Consider the following 16,545-nt stretch of genomic DNA (forward strand, 5'->3'; position numbering starts at 1 on the left):
GAAGTCGCTCAAAATGCCAGTCAATATTACTCTCCTCCAAATGACACACTCAAAACCACATGGCTACAATTAAGTGTATATCTAAATGACTACAATTAAACATACATCATACAACAGGTAACATGGCAAACAGAAAAAAAATAGATTATTTTCAGAGAAAATATAACTAAAATGACACAGGAATCATTATTATTGATTCCATGATGCTATTGTGTCAGTCTTGACCTATTTATCCTAACTTGTATCATAATTTAACACCATACCTCACCCCCCCCAACAAAACAACCTTTATGGACTTAAGTAGTTGCTAGCTACTTCTGCTTCTAAGAGTAAAAACACAGAATTATCTAACCTAGTCCAGATGAGCTAACTTGTGTCCTGAAATGATTGCAGAGGCATTAGTGTGGTATGTTAATGAAGCACAAGCATGGCTATGTTGCAGCCTTTAGCAATGAACGATGGAAGCCTATGCTATACCATGACTGCTTCCCATGGTTCATCATAATTATCTCAGTCTGATATAGATAAGCATTTAATCCAATTATCTTTCATCTACTTTCTCGAATATGGAAGAGGAAAAAGAGACGTTTGTCTATTCTTCTCTCATTGGAGAAAAAAACACCCTTCAACATACTTCCAAATAACCTCTCTCTCCATACTACCTTCCCAAGCTTGCTCACATACATGCTGAATAATGAGCATTTGGCATATAGCTAAAAACTTAGTCAGTTACACAAGATAATATCATCCTTTGTGAGTTTCACTGAAATAATTACATCCAATATCAACCTGTATTGTGCAAAGAGATTTTTAGTTGAAACTACATGACACCGATGAATAAGAAACCAGGAATAATCCATTTATCAGTAATACCAGCCAATGAGCATTTTGATCGTCTAACTTCTGTTATTTATTAATGAGCTTTAAGAGCAACAGAGAGTTAAATTGGTGAACAATGCTGATCTTCAATGATTTCTTACTATACTCTTTTGGGCCAAAAGGGTATTGGACATTGCCACATACAGGTATAGTTAAGCCATGCTTATTTTTTCCACCCTCAGTCGTTTCTTCAGTCCCAGGCAATGCTATGCCAGCTACTCCAATCCTCCAAAATTTTAAAGTAGACCAAGAATTACCAGGTAAGCAGCAGCCATGACAGACGGAAGCGTAACAATGGAAATACCAGTCTTACCTTCACACACTGGGCAGCACTCCCCAGGGACTTTAACAGGATTTAGACAGCTTTGCCCACAGGCCGTTGCAACACAGTGTGGATTTCCATTGATGCACTGGCAGAAAGTACAGTCGTCCTCTCGCCAGCGGTCTCCGTGAGATTGTATCTGACCATTGGCATAGCATCCAGCAGGGTTATTTACTGGGTAAACTGGGTCTGAAATGAGACGAATTGCAGAACAAGAGGTTTTATATTCCATTTTACACGTAAATTTTACACATGAATAACTGCAGTACTGTGATTTTACAATACCTAGAAAGGGTAAAGTGCAGCCACTACCAAAAACTGAAAGAATCACACTGTGGTAGACAGTGATAAAATAAAGTAGGTAACAAATTAGATATTTCAATATTGAAATTTACTATCAAAAAAGTTAAGTCAACTTATACTGAACATTCACAAATTCAGTGCTCTATTTTTAACTATTTCAACTCAAGTTTGGTACGTAACAATTACAAGGCTTAATTTTTTCATTTTCTGATTTTGTTCTTCATAACAAAATGGATCTTGAATCTATTGATTCATTTTTTGTCCCAACTGAAATTCTGAAGAAAACTGAAAATATTTCAATGAATTAGTATGACTCATATCAACATCACACCACTGTTTTATAGTATAAACAAAAAATGAGACCTGGCACATTTCCTGCTGGAACAAGGAGGCTGCCTTAAGCTACATCTCATCACCATTTTGGACATATACTAGTCTTCCCAAAAAAATGATGTGGCTTGGTTTTCAATTTTATTTCAGTTGGAAGCCACAAGACCCACTTACCTGCTACCAATCAAGAATCAGGTATGTAAATAACAGAATTTTGAGGACACACTTTGTATAAGATTTATCCTCAAGTTTTGTGCACATAAATAATGCAACTCTGTACATGCTAATTCATGACTTGAAAAAAGGGCAGCTTTTACTCTTCAGAACTGTGATAAGCGACACCGATATTTAACAGCAAAAAACCCCAAATGTATTAAGTGAATATATGCAACTTATCACAGTGGCTAATAAAATGTAACCGTTAGACTCAAAAATTAAATACCTAAGAATGTCCAGTAAACAGGTCAAGTTTTCAAAGCAAGCAATAATATAAATTACATATTAAAGCAAATTCAATATATTAAAACAAATAAATACAACTAAAAGCATTTTTGTTTATTTAGCTGACACCAGATAGCAGATACTGAATAGGCCCAAGTCATTTACACATAAGTCAATTTTCAAAAAGTGTTAAGTTTGAAGGACTTGGGAGAAAAGATATATCCTGCCTAAAGGGGAAAAAAGAAGGACTTGAAATTTCATCACTCCCCTTTGGGAGGGAGGCAATGCATTTTAAGTGTATATGTTAATAGCTGTTATCTTATAAACCACTGTATCGCTTTATGACAATATCTGAGTATTTGGAGTGAAACTGCGCACAACTTTTAACTCTACTTGACATTCACTTCTACCCTGAACGTTAGTTACATTCCCATTTTTAGCAAAATTAGTTAAGTCAATATAAATCCCCAGATGTTTGGAAAATAAGACATTTCAAAATTAAAACATTTCCTAACCTCTTGATTTTGCACGTTTTATATTTTAGGATTACCTTGCTCCTGTAATTCCATTTTTACCTAGCCAATCCCCCAAATGATAAATAAACAAATGAAGTGAACTTTATCATTCAGCTCATGTATGGGATTCTGACTGACAGAGGAATAGAGAAGGAACAGAAAAGCCATATAAGACTCATGTTATTTGCAATAGTCTTTTATGTGTACCAAAACACAAAGTTCTCAGTACCCTTAAAAGGTCAGTAGTATTTAAAGATAAATCAGGCCCAGAAAATTTTATTTCCTGAACGCTGAGGTATCCTACAGGACTTTGAGAAATAATTCTTCCTGGAGCTAAGGCAAGAAGTGCTTTTGCCTGTACTGCATAATGCTCATCTAGTTTACCATTTGCCATTTGAAAACTGCTGCAGACAAGAAGAAAGCATTATATTTCTTTATATTTCTATCATCAAGAAAACATTAGTAGGAAGCAACCTTGAAAATCAGTCATGAAATAATCAATTAGAGAGGAAGTAGAACAAAATGTTAACTCTTCATCAACTAGAAAAGCATCAATAGGTGGGCTGTTAAGTATACATTCTGCCCATTTAGAAGAATTACCCTGTCAATTTAGGTGTCATTAACTCAAATTATTAAGGAAGGGATCAGAGCTTTTTTTTAAGTCTTTAAAAGAACCCTGAAAACTATAATACATTAATGGGGCCAGTTGTCTAGTCTCACTTAAAAGAATCCCACTAAATCAAAAGGTTATTTATAGTAAAACCCAAGACATATCTTACCATCCAATCATTCAAGAGTCAGAAATAAGACTTCCTTGATTTAGTGCTAAACCCTATCAGAAAACAACAGAAACAAGCAAGCCAAACAGCACCAGATGATTTGATGAAGGAGCCTGTAACTTGGGATCTCAGTCAGCTGAGCAGAAATTAACCACAGCCAACACTTGAAAAAGAAGATTGTATACAGTAATTATAAATCATTACCCATTTTTTTCTGTCTACTAAGGACCTGTCTCAAGAAGAAATTTCCATTACAGGCTTAATACATACTAACTCAAACCCAAAATTATATGTTAACAGATTTTCTTGAAAATCTGATTCAAAACCTGAGAAATAAATTTTTAGCATTGTATGATGATATGCTAGAATAATTTATTGATAAATTATAAGATAGCTGAATATTTAAATCACCAAAGAGGATGAAGGATGTATCTGGAACTGTTAAGTCCAATATGGAAAATCATCATCCACATCTGAATATGACAGAGCTGATACAGAGTCCAGACACAGCAGATATACAGTTACATCATTAAGTATCTATATAGATTGCCATAGTGATTTCATAATGACAAATCTCAGAATATTCACATATGTGAAAAATAGTAATTGTACCAAAACCCATCAGATTTCACATATTCTGTAACGTCAGCAGCTCACACAGCAGTTTCTTCAGGAGTGGATCTGCACTTACTCAGGAAGGGTTTCACCACATCAGATTGCCTTCTCTAAACTTTTCCAACTTGTCACTAAATGATGATACAGCACTGAACCTATTGCACACACATACCTAGCTTTAAGGCTCTTAAGAGTATAGGCACAACTCTAGCAGGAAAGACCTAGCATCCTGCCTCCAAATTTAGTAAAAAATGAAGTCTAGCCCAGACCTTAAACACAGGGCAAACGTGGACTGATATCCTTTTTAAAATACTTAAGCATACAGCATTTGTATTGCAGCTTTCCTACATGTGAACACCACATTTCAATCTACCTGATATGAACTGATACACTAAAATATATAAAAATAAAAATACTCTTTGAAGAATGACTTCCTACTTCCTACCTCACCACCCCAGTATTTCATTATCCGGATTTTGGACTCTTTTTTTGTTTTTAAATCTCTGAAAAAGCTTTCAATTGTTTGTAACAAAACAAACTACCAAACCAGTATCCTTCACTACATCTCTGCTGACTGAGAAGGTCCAGCTCTTACAGCTGACTCTTTTAGACTTGTTTTTTATGAGCTTCTCTGGAAGGAAGCAAAACTGTAACAGGTCTTTTAGATTATTTGTTCCTAACAAGGAACTACAGGAATACTGATATCAAGCACACTGCAAAGTGTTTGAAAGTGACACTAACGATTAGATTCTTCTCCTCTTAGGAGGAGATTTGAGTTTTCCAGCTTATTTTGCTTATTAAGAAGTCATTCCTACATTCACAATTAAACACAGGGACCAGGAGTCCTTCACAGGCCTTTTGTCTATGTGGTGGCCTTAACCTGGTCCCCGCTGAGGCAAGATCCAAGTATAGAGCCCCAGCCCCACCAACCTCTACTGGAATCCTGGTCATATGCTGGCAGAAGATGCACCAAATATTTTCTTGCTTAAGCAAGAGGGTCAACATGAAATTTCCAACAGGACCCTTTTTGGGAGGACTTGCAGCTCTAGCAAGCAGAGCAGGCTGTCAACAGGGCAAAGGAGGAAGACACTCAGGTTTGATTACTACCCCATTTCTTTGCTATAATTGTTGAGAAGAGAAGGTGTATGCCTTGCTCTAGCTGAGCAGAACAGGACTGGAAGAAGCAGGCTGCAGTGGAAATGTGTCATAGGGCCACCATTGCTGCTTCAGAGGAGCCTGTCTGAATACCTGGTGCAGAAATTAGGAACAGCTTGTTAAGTCCTTTGGGAAGAAGGTCACCGTAGAAGTACTGCACATCTGACCATATCTAAGCAAGTCCTGATGCAGAAGGGAAACATGCGGAAACCCAAACAGCTCTGTATAAACAGGGCAGAGTGTCAACATCAGAGAAGCACTGCAAGGAACAAGACAGCACATGCAGACAAGGCAAAAGGGTAAAATTAAACCAAATTAAGAAGGAATTTGTAAACTCTAGAGGAACAAAATAAAGCACTTTGCTGATTTGTACTGAACAAGCAAATACAAATGAAGCGGCACAATTAATAAGCAACTAGGATTAAAAAGATAGTGTACCTTCACACACTGGGCAGCACTCTCCTTCTGGCACATAGTACCTGTCACAGTGTAGCTCACCACACTGGGCAGAGAAACAAATGGAGACTCCACCTTGGCATCGACAAAAACGACAAGCATCCATTCGAAACATGTCTCCATCATAATATTCCATGCTGTTAAATATGCAAGTTGGCTTCACTTCTGAAAGCAGGAGGGGAACAACAAAGAAAATAAAAGAGAAAGCATTTTACAATTATTGGTGAGAAATAAACTCATGTTGCTACTGACAAGAGAAAGTTGACTTTTCTTTCATTTTTGAACTAAAATATTTTTTTGCTAAGAACATAGCATATTTTACTGTCGGTTTCAACAATGGAAGAAAATAAAATGCTATTCTAAACAGGGGAAGTTCAGGTTAGATGGAAGAAGTTCTTTCCTGTGAGGGTGGTGAGGCACAGGAACAGGCTGCCCAAAGAAGTGGGAAATGCTCCATCCCTGGCAGTGTTCAAGGCCAGGCTGGACAGAGCCTTGGGTGACATGGTCTAGTGTGAGGTGTCCCTGCCCATGGCAGGGGGTTGGAACTAGGTGATCCTTTCCAACCCTAACCATTCTGTGATTCTATGATTCCATGCATAATTAAAGTCTCCTTTTTAACAAGATCAAATACTGAAGGAAGGCTATGGCACAGGTATATCTTCATAGGTGTTAAATATTTCTTATTCTGGATGAGATAGAAGCTACTTCAAATTTCAGCACAGGACGCAGTGGATTTTTCTGTTTTCAGAAGACAATTTCTGATGTTTCTTAAATGTAATCTTCCTTTCTGCATGACTCAGTACACAGGTGGATAAATTGCACTAAAGCTGTTCAGGCAACAGGGATATGTTTAAAGCAAAACCCAAACTTATTTTGTGACTACTTGATCTGTTATGCAGAACTGAATACTACTCAGTTCAAGCAACATGGAGCTGTACTAGTCAGCTCACATCTATACTCCCCACAGAAAATAACCTCAGTTCTAATAAATATTTATGTGATCACTTTATTGTATACAGACAACTATTTCTTGTATGCCTTCATCTACAGCAGATCCCTAATGTTTAAGTAAACCTGAATTTTGTGAAAAACCGAAAGCTTCTGAAAACTCTTAAGTATTTTGGAATGGAACAGTTTGCAAATTTAGCCACCTGTTAAAAATTATTGTCACTTTTTTATACCAAAGAGGCTTGCTTCCAGAATATGAAGCAGATCCACATTCCATGAATACAACATAAGGTTTCCTTGGAGCTTCTGACCTTGCAGTTACCCCACACATACAAATTTTCTTCCACCAGCAGAGTGTATTCTGTTCAATCAGCCCAACAGAGACACACACAGTACTGTGTACTTCAACAGCCCAGGGCTGAATCATTGTGACTCAAGACACCCTAGAAGAAATACTCCAAATTTATGTTCAGCTATAACACATCACATTAGTCATTAGGAAATCATGACTTCAGTTTCATCATGACATTACTGATTGAGTTAAGCCTCCTTCCTCTTCTGAATAAACTTTTTGGCCTTCTATGGTACTAGCCCAAGCAACCTGAAAACATTTTAATTTTTGAAGTTTTTTTCAAAGCAGCTGAAGTCAAAGAATATGTAGTAAATAGGTGTAGTTTTCCAAAAGCTAAAAATCTTGTATTCTTAAAAGCCAAAGGTTCTGCAAACAGGAAGTTATTAATTTCAGCAACAAAGTCAAAATTAAAAAGATTACAAAACTGTGGATAAAACCATCAACTTTCATTACAGCTGAACTAAAACACGAAAGGAAAGAAAGCTCAATTACCTATGTTGCTGATTTCAGCTGAATAGATGGAAAAGACTACTTAGTTACATGTGCAATGCCTAGCCACACAGGGCTGAAAAAAGCGCCCGCTATGTAGTCAGGTGATTTTTCTTTTTGGGTTAGGGCTCAATATCACATGGGAGATGAAAAATATGGAAAATTCAGCATTTGCAGGTTCCTTTCCGCCCATTCCAATCCTCTTCTGGGGGCTAAAAACTTTTCCCCTGATTTACTCTTGACAATGATACGGGTTTTCTTCAAATCTCTAAAGCATTGCAAGGACCCTAGTATTTCTTTCCACATACGCCTATATTTTGCTGCAGCCCTGAGTCATTTAACATGACTGTAAAGCGTTAGAGTTGAAACTTGGAAGAATCCTGACCAATGTTTGGTCATAATGTGCCTGTTCTGTCTTCAAGACATAATCTAGAAAGCAGCATTTAAAAAAAAAGCAAACCAGGAGGAAATACCACTGTGCTGTGTCAGGAAAGCAGGTATGACCTCATTAGAAAGCAATTCGCATAAACAAACACTTGAGAAATATTTCAAGTTTATGCAGCTCAAGCTGTTAGTTTAAAAACCTTCTCAAAAAGGAGTAAGTGCCAACACAGTTCAAAAGGCCTTTAATCTACTGGCTCCAGACTTTACTGATTTGATTACAGCTTTCCAGATTTTTTAATGATTTAATGATTCCCCCCCCCCATGCCCAAAACAGTAGATCTGAATTCCTTCCTAGTTTGAAGTAGAAACATCATCTACCATGAATTATCATTATTTTTAATTAATTTTAAAAGCGTCCAAATAAGACCAAAGAAGTAACTGTAAATCTGTAAAGCAAACAGTATGTTTTCTCTGTACAATGAAAACCACCACAGAATTTCAATATATGTGTATTTTTACCATCAAGATTTATGGTAGTGTATACATTCACACTAACTATTGACCTAAGCCTATAAATCCAGAGACAAGGATTACTTTTGTTAGAACCATATGTAAGATTGCAGTCCTTAGACACAGTCAAGCCAAAACAAGCACTAACCAAAGAACTGTAGCTTTAGATACTCATACAGTGGAAGCCTAATGAAAGGGTAAGCACCATGCAGTAAAATTGTAACGATGCATTTCTTCCACCCATGATATGCTGGAAGATTCTCAGGTCTCTTTTTTGCTTATGGCCAGAACAGAGTGAAAGAACATAAAGCCAACATTAAATCAATGCATCTTTTCCTAAAGGCCAGTAACCATGATTTCATTATTCTGCCAATAAAGAGATCCTCAAGTGCCAAAGCTTCACTGTGTGACAAAGTAATCTGACTGAACTTCACAGCACAAAGTGCTTCAACATATCCAAAACCCCAAATCCTTTTTCTGATGAGGACTACCGCTACAAAACAGCAGGCATGAGACAGACCATGGTTTTGTGAACATGAATTCAGTCTCTGCCAGATATCAGATAACCCAGTTATACAAGACTGATCTAGACCAAGCACAGACGTACAACTGCCCATCTGTGAAAGGAGCCAGGCCAGAGCAGACAGTACTCAGAACAATACAGAGTTTATACTGGCTGTGGAAGGACAGATAATATCACATCTTTTCTCCCATATAAACATGACTAAGATGGACTTGATTTGGCATTAAAGTTCCTGCCACAGAGTTAAATGAGAAATAGTGCTGGCACAAATTTAGCTTTACAGATCTCACAGCCCAGCCTTTTTGTTCCAAAAGTCAGCATTGCAGTGAACCATAGAGCCCCATACTACAGACGCAAACTGATTACTTCAAGACCTTTACCTCCCATCTGAACTGCAGACAGACAATCTGTTTTATCAAACCAGCTTTCAAAGGTATTTCACCTTACTTTTAAATCTAATTAAATACAGTTCTGTTGGCTGAACTAGCTCAATATAAAACTTCTGTTCTTGAGATTTCTGTAGTTTCCCAATACTTGTGGTTTCCTTTGATTAGAATCATGGAACAGCTCAGAAATAAATGCAAGTTTGCACTCCATCCCTCGTGAGACAGTGCATTAGATGCTTCAGGCATCAGCTGTCTTTAGGAAAGTTTGGGCATTTTCTTTCCTAGTATCAGAAATTCCAGCCCCCCTGAAGCAGAAGCAAGATTATGTTGTTTACAGTTTTCCCTTGTTTAAAGGATTAAAAGGTTCATGATTGCAGCATACCAAAGTATTTGTACCAGACTTGGAAGGAACTGGAGCAACTGCTGTGAACTTTTGATTAAATGAAAGGGAAGGAAACTGATAAACTTGAATCCTGTGTCCATATAAACAAAATAGAGAAAAGCTTTCTGTTTTTCAAAAGTTGTGCTGATAAGGACTTAAAAAACCCTGTTAAGTTTCATCAGAATTAGCCCGTAACGATGTTAAGAGACAACAGACTGCACGCTTTTGTTTCCTTGAAAATACATAAAAACAAGCTAGGTAGGAAAGAAAAATATCACTGGGTTCTTGCTCTTCAGGTTGTACTGCTTAGTGCAGTGTATTCCCTATTAACACAACTTCAGAACCATTCTCAAAGTCCTTTGGTCCTGCCTCTTCTAAAAAGGTCACCCAGAAACAGAGAGGTCAGAATTAAAACAAACTTGTACGGATATTTGTAAATCAATGCAATCATTTATGTATGCATTTATACAATTATATATATACACATATTTTCACAGCTTAATTTTTTTTTTTGTGGTATGTGAGGTTTGTAAGATATTAAAAGATACTTGGGATTGATGAGGAAAATCAAATTCAGCAGTTCAACTTTTATAGTAAGTTTTATAGCAGAGAAAGTCTGTATCATTACATTAGAAACCACTTTTATATTCATCTGCCACAATCTATATAAAGAGTCAACTATATACATCAGTCTTAAAAATTGAGGGGATCCCAATCCAGTAATCTTCAGGCAGCTTCAGAAGACAGCTCTTGTGCAGGTTGATTCATGTCTCTCTTACAGTAGACAAGACTGCAAGGTGTTCCTCATAGAGGCAAAAGACTTATTTCCAAGTCACTGTGTTGCATCATGGCAAGATCCCTCAAAAGAATCAGCTCTACCTCATACATCCCCGACTTAATCTTCTCTTTAAAACCACTGGTAATGGAGAAACTGCAACCTGTCTGCTAAACAATTCCAAAGTTTTAACTACTGTAACTAAGCTCAAATCATAGCAAGGGTAATTCAGGGCAGGCAGAAACAGCTGAAAAACAGAATGAAGTTTCCCAAGTTTCATTACTCTTCCCATCTTTAAGCCCTACTATTTTTCCCTTCCTTCAATGTGCAAAATTACTGCTAAGAGGACTCATCCTGGGTGTTCCTGCATCCATCCTCTCTTACAGATGAAATTTCAATTTTTCTTCATCACGTCACGCTTTTCAGTGTTTCACTGTTTCTGTGGCTTTCCTTCAGGCTATCCTCCTTTTGTCTATACATCCTTCTGGAAATTAAGCAGTGCTACTTTTTATCCTGCAGTAGGTTTTAGCCCTGACACAAAAAAACAAGGAGCCAAGGCCACCGAGGACCACGGCTGTGCTCTAAAACCCCAAACAGTGACAGATTTTCTTGATAAAATTGCCAAGCAATTCTTGGAAGCAAGCCATGTTCTTCGTAACAGAGCAATGTGTCTAAATCCCAGCAGTCTGTCAGTCTATCAAAGGAGAAAATGCATGTTGTCATGAGTTTAGCCCTAGACATGTTACCAGGACACAGGCATCTGAAACAATCTCAGCACCCCTAAAAGGTACTGGCACAGCCCATCATTCACTGCCAGGACATCTGTGATAAGCCTCCAGTGTATATAAAAAGTTAAAAGTTTCAAGAAAAAGAATCCCCAAACCTGTAACACAGGCTCTGGTTTGGAATTTGTTGCTTTGAGAAAAATATCTAATTCTAACCTTGTCCTCTCCAAAGCGTTAGAAACCTTGTTAAAGTTTAAGCATATAGAAACATCTGAGAATCAGAACGTTACTGGAGACTGAGCTTAGAAAATTCACTTTGGCAAAACCATTACTACTTCAAAAACTAGACACATTTTTTTTTCCTTTAACTTTTAAAACCAGACAGAACTAGACCATCTGGCTTCTAATATTCTTTGTATATGACATACCACCACTTCCACAGTTTTTATCTAGCATCTTGTTTTTCATTAACTGATATGAATGAAAAAAGTGAGTTAGAATTTGTCCTTACGTTATTTAAAATTCAGTCTCTATTACCCACTGACTAATCCTCTCATGCATAGTGAACCACTGTAAAGGCTTTGAATTCGGTTTCACATCCAGCTGAGGCCCCAACAATTTCTACCCCTCCTCTTTCGCTGACATGGACAGTGGGATTGAGTGTGCCCTCAGCAAGTTTGCCAATGACACCAAGCTGTGTGGTTCAGTTGATACCCTGGAGGGAAGGAATGCCATCCAGAGGGACCTTGACACACTTGTGAGGTGGGCTGATGCCAACCTCATGAAGTTTAACCATGCCAAGTGCAAGGTCCTGCACCTGGGTCGGAGCAACCCCAGGCACAGCTACAGGTTGGGCAGAGAAGAGATTCAGAGCAGCCCTGTGGAGAAGGACTTGGGGGTGCTGGTTGATGAGAAACTGAACATGAACCGGCTTCAGTGTGCGCTTGCAGCCCAGAAAGCCAACTGTATCCTGGGCTGCATTAAAAGGAGCATGACCAGCAGGTCAAAGGAGGTGATACCTTTGCTGGGTATGCTCAGGTGGAAGAGGAGAGTTTACAGGTCATGGAAGGAGGGGCTGGCCACTTGGGAGGAATATAAGGCTGCTGCTAGAGGATGTAGGAAGGCAGCTAGGAGGACTAAGGCATCCTTAGAATTAAACCTGGCAAGAAGGGTCAAGGACAGCAAAAAGAGCTTTTTCAAATACATGGCAGACAAAACTAACACCAGAGGCAATGTAGGCCCACTGATGAACGGGATGGGTGCCCTGGTGACAGAAGATAAGGAGATGGCAGAGTTACTGAATGCCTTCTTTGTCTCTGTCTTCTCTGCTGCAGGCAGTCCTGAAGAGCCCTGTACCCCTGAGACCTTAGATGAAGTCAGGTCGACGGAGCGGTTTGCCTTAGTCAATGAGGAATGGGTTAGAGATCAGTTGAGCAATCTGGACATCCATAAATCCATGGGTCCAGATGGGATGCACCCGCAGGTGCTGAGGGAACTGGCGGAAGTCATTGCTAGACCACTCTCCATCATCTTTACCAAGTCTTGGGAAACGGGAGCGGTGCCTGAGGACTGGAGGAAAGCAAATGTCACTCCAGTCTTCAAAAAGGGCAAGAAGGAGGACCCGGGTAACTATAGACCGGTCAGCCTCACCTCCATCCCTGGGAAAGTGATGGAACACCTTATCCTTGGTACCATCTTAAGGCATATCAAGGATAAGAAGGTTATGAGGGGCAGTCAACATGGCTTCACCAAGGGGGAAATCATGTTTGACCAATCTCTTAGCCTTTTATGAGGAAATAACACGGTGGATGGATGATGGCAGAGTGGTGGATGTGCTCTACCTTGACTTCAGCAAAGCATTTGACACAGTCTCCCACAGCATCCTCACCGCTAAATTGAGGAAGTGTGGACTGGACGATCAGGTAGTGAGGTGGACTGCGAACTGGCTGAAGGAGAGAAGCCAGAGAGTTGTAGTCTATGGGGCTGAGTCTAGTTGGAGGCCTGTAACTAGTGGAGTGCCTCAAGGGTCAGTACTGGGACCGGTATTATTTAATATATTCATCAATGATTTAGATGAGGGAATTGAGTGTACTATCAGCAAGTTTGCTGATGACACTAAGCTGGGAGGAGTGGCTGACACGCCAGAAGGCTGTGCTGCCATCCAGCGAGACCTGGACAGGCTGGAGAGTTGGGCAGGGAGTAACTTGATGAAATATAACAAGGGAAAGTGTAGAGTCCTGCATCTGGGCAGGAACAACCCCAGGTTCCAGTATAGGTTGGGGAACGACCTGTTAGAGAGCAGTGTAGGGGAGAGGGACCTGGGGGTCCTAGTGGACGACAGGATGACCATGAGCCAACACTGTGCCCTTGTGGCTAAGAAGGCCAATGGCATCCTGGAGTGTATTAGAAGGGCTGTGGTTAGTAGCTCGAGAGAGGTCCTCCTTCCCCTCTACTCTGCCCTGGTGAGACCACATCTGGAATATTGTGTCCAGTTCTGGGCCCCTCGCTTCAAGAAGGACAGGGAGCTGCTGGAGAGAGTCCAGCGCAGGGCAACAAAGATGATTAAGGGAGTGGAGCATCTCCCTTATGAGTAAAGACTGAGGGAGCTGGGTCTCTATAGTTTGGAGAAGAGGAGACTGAGGGGGGACCTTATAAGTGTCTATAAATATATAAAGGGGGAGTGTCACAAGGATGGAGCCAGGCTCTACTCGGTGGCAAACAATGATAGGACAAGGGGTAATGGGTACAAACTGGAACACAAGAGGTTCCACTTAAACTTGAGAAGAAACTTCTTCTCAGTGAGGGTGACGGAACACTGGAACAGGCTGCTCAGGGAGGTTGTGGAGTCTCCTTCCCTGGAGACATTCAAAACCCGCCTGGACACATTCCTGTGTAACATTATCTAGGTGTTCCTGCTCCAGCAGGGGGATTGGACTAGATGATCTTTCGAGGTCCCTTCCAATCTCTAGCATACTGTGATACTGTGATACTGTGATCCTGCCCCTCTACTCTGCTCTTGTGAGACCTCACTTGGAGAATTGTGTGCAGTTCTGGTGTCCTCAACATAAAAAGGACATGGAACTGTTGGAACAAGTCCAGAGGAGGGCCATGAGGATGATCAGGGGACTGGAGCACCTCCCGTATGAAGACAGGCTGAGAAAGTTGGGGCTGTTCAGGCTGGAGAAGAGAAGGCTGCGTGGAGACCTCATAGCAGCCTTCCAGTATCTGAAGGGGGCCTATAGGGATGCTGGTGAGGGACTCTTCATTAGGGACTGCAGTGACATGACAAGGGGTAATGGGTTCAAACTTAAACAGTGGAAGTTTAGATTGGATATAAGAAGTTCTTTACTGTTTAGGGTGGTGAGGCACTGGAATGGGTTGCCCAGGGAGGTTGTGAATGCTCCATCCCTGGCGGTGTTCAAGGCCAGGTTGGACGAAGCCCTGGGTGGCACAGTTTAATGTGAGGTGTTCCTGCCCATGGCAGGGGGGTTGGAACTAGATGATCTTAAGGTCTTTTCCAACCCTAACTATTCTATGATTCTATGATTCTTTTATTTACTTACATTTTATTTATTAATATTTTATTTACATGCAAGTACGGACTGATTGCTCTTACAGGGAATTTCTCATTGTTCTTTTGATTGGCCTCTTGTTTTAAATGTAACTGGCAATGATTTGCGCTGATTCAGATATTTTTCCCAACTTGACAATGGTGAGTATAATCCAGGTTCAGAGGATCTACACATTTGACGTGGTTTGGCAGACTGACGTGCTTTTTCACTCTACTAGACCAAATTCTCATACTGCTGTGGATGGTGATTAGCCATGATTTTCAAATAGTGTTCAGATGTTCTGACTGAAGAAAAAGTAAGCTAACCCAAAAACTAAAACCTCACCCCACAAACACTTCACCTTTCTGACATCAGATTATCTTCCTTCAGTATTAACCTTCCATTTATTATTTATAAAAGTTTGCTATCTTTTGCTCCTTGCAAACTGCATTTTGAATCTTGTTACTTTAAAACCTTGTTATTTTTAAACAGGTGACTATTTAAAGTCCATAAAATTCTGTGGCTTTGGATTCCCAGAGAGAAATGCACAGCAATGTTTAATTAGGATCAGGACTATACTTCAGCACATCTTCTCTTACCATGGTCAAGCTTATTTCTTCAGAGCACACAGAAAATGAATTTACTGAAAGTGCAATATAAATTCTGTAAGGATTAGTGCAATAAATAACAGGAACTTTATGGTAATTAGCTGATGTCTGTGAGGCATTTCACTTGGACTGCATTCGTCTTTAGTGAAGGTTTTCCTTGCTGACCTGATAATCCCCATTCAAATCCCTTCAGTACTTATTGATGCTCCCTCTAGAAACAGGCAATTCTAATTTCTCTTTAGAAACAGTGGAATCACCTTTGTCCTCTTACACACCATCAACTTAATAATGGAACTGCAACTGCTGTGAGGAGTAAGTGAATCAACAGGTGAGAAGTGTGATTAAAGAACGATTTTACTCTCTCCTCCAATGCAGAACCACTGTATAGAGATGGAGGCATGAAGAAAGTCAGAAGGCACAGAAAAGTACCCAAATGCCTCATTTATGTCAGTGGTATCTCCTTGAATGAGGAAAAAAAGCCTACAGAAGCAGTTGTAAAACCCAGGTTATGTGTCACATCAAGTGAATGAGCTTGATGATTTAGGAGACATCTCTACTGCCATGCGATCACCAGTACAGCCTAAAACAGCACCACAGAAAGGGTCACCATCTTAAGTGCCAGGAAATGCTGTTAGTCTTTCTTCTCTGGACCAATGTCAGTTGTTTTTATGTACGTATCAGGTAGTCCCATTTTCAATGGACAGGGCAACAAAAGTCTACACCTCACTTCCAGGGGGAAAGGAGTGTGTGAAGTGGGGCTGCAGAGCCACTCCTGGCAAGACTGGACTCTCAAATCACAGCTCGTACACGGCCATGGAAGAAAGAAGGCTTGTCCCCTCAACCCTGTATCACATGGATACATTAACAAGGACCACTCTCACACACGCGATTTACCACCAGAGACCCTTTTAAAGTAGCAGTTGTATTCAAGGAAACTTACTGAGAAGTGGAAGCCCTGACTGACAGCAGGAAGCAGCTGCAGGATGCTGGGTAATTGCACTTTCAAATTTCTAAGGCAGAGCTCACAGTGAGTATGTGCTTTAGTGCAACTTACATTCAAGAAACCCATGCATCAATACCTAATTAAGGAATAGGCAAGTTTGGATACTCTGGTTTC

The 16,545-nt window shown here is 39.9% G+C and overlaps 1 protein-coding gene across 2 annotated transcripts in view; it reads right to left on the reverse strand.

Annotated features, from left to right (window-relative positions):
* Nucleotides 1-16,545, reverse strand: part of CRIM1 (cysteine rich transmembrane BMP regulator 1) — a 189,138-nt gene that overhangs the window by 56,338 nt on the left and 116,255 nt on the right. The window contains exons 6-7 of one of the 2 annotated variants that reach the window (XM_061471076.1): nt 5,778-5,960; nt 1,193-1,390 (exon numbers count right to left, since the gene is read on the reverse strand). In XM_061471076.1, coding sequence (XP_061327060.1) covers nt 1,193-1,390; nt 5,778-5,960 — 381 coding nt within the window. The remainder of the gene's footprint in view (nt 1-1,192; nt 1,391-5,777; nt 5,961-16,545) is intronic. The other variant, XM_061471077.1, reaches the window with a different exon arrangement.

This window comes from Pezoporus flaviventris, unplaced genomic scaffold (genome assembly GCF_033815535.1).
Source record: "Pezoporus flaviventris isolate CSIRO_AGI_PZ_B2104156 unplaced genomic scaffold, CSIRO_AGI_Pfla_v1 ptg000066l, whole genome shotgun sequence".
Taxonomy (NCBI): domain Eukaryota; kingdom Metazoa; phylum Chordata; class Aves; order Psittaciformes; family Psittacidae; genus Pezoporus; species Pezoporus flaviventris.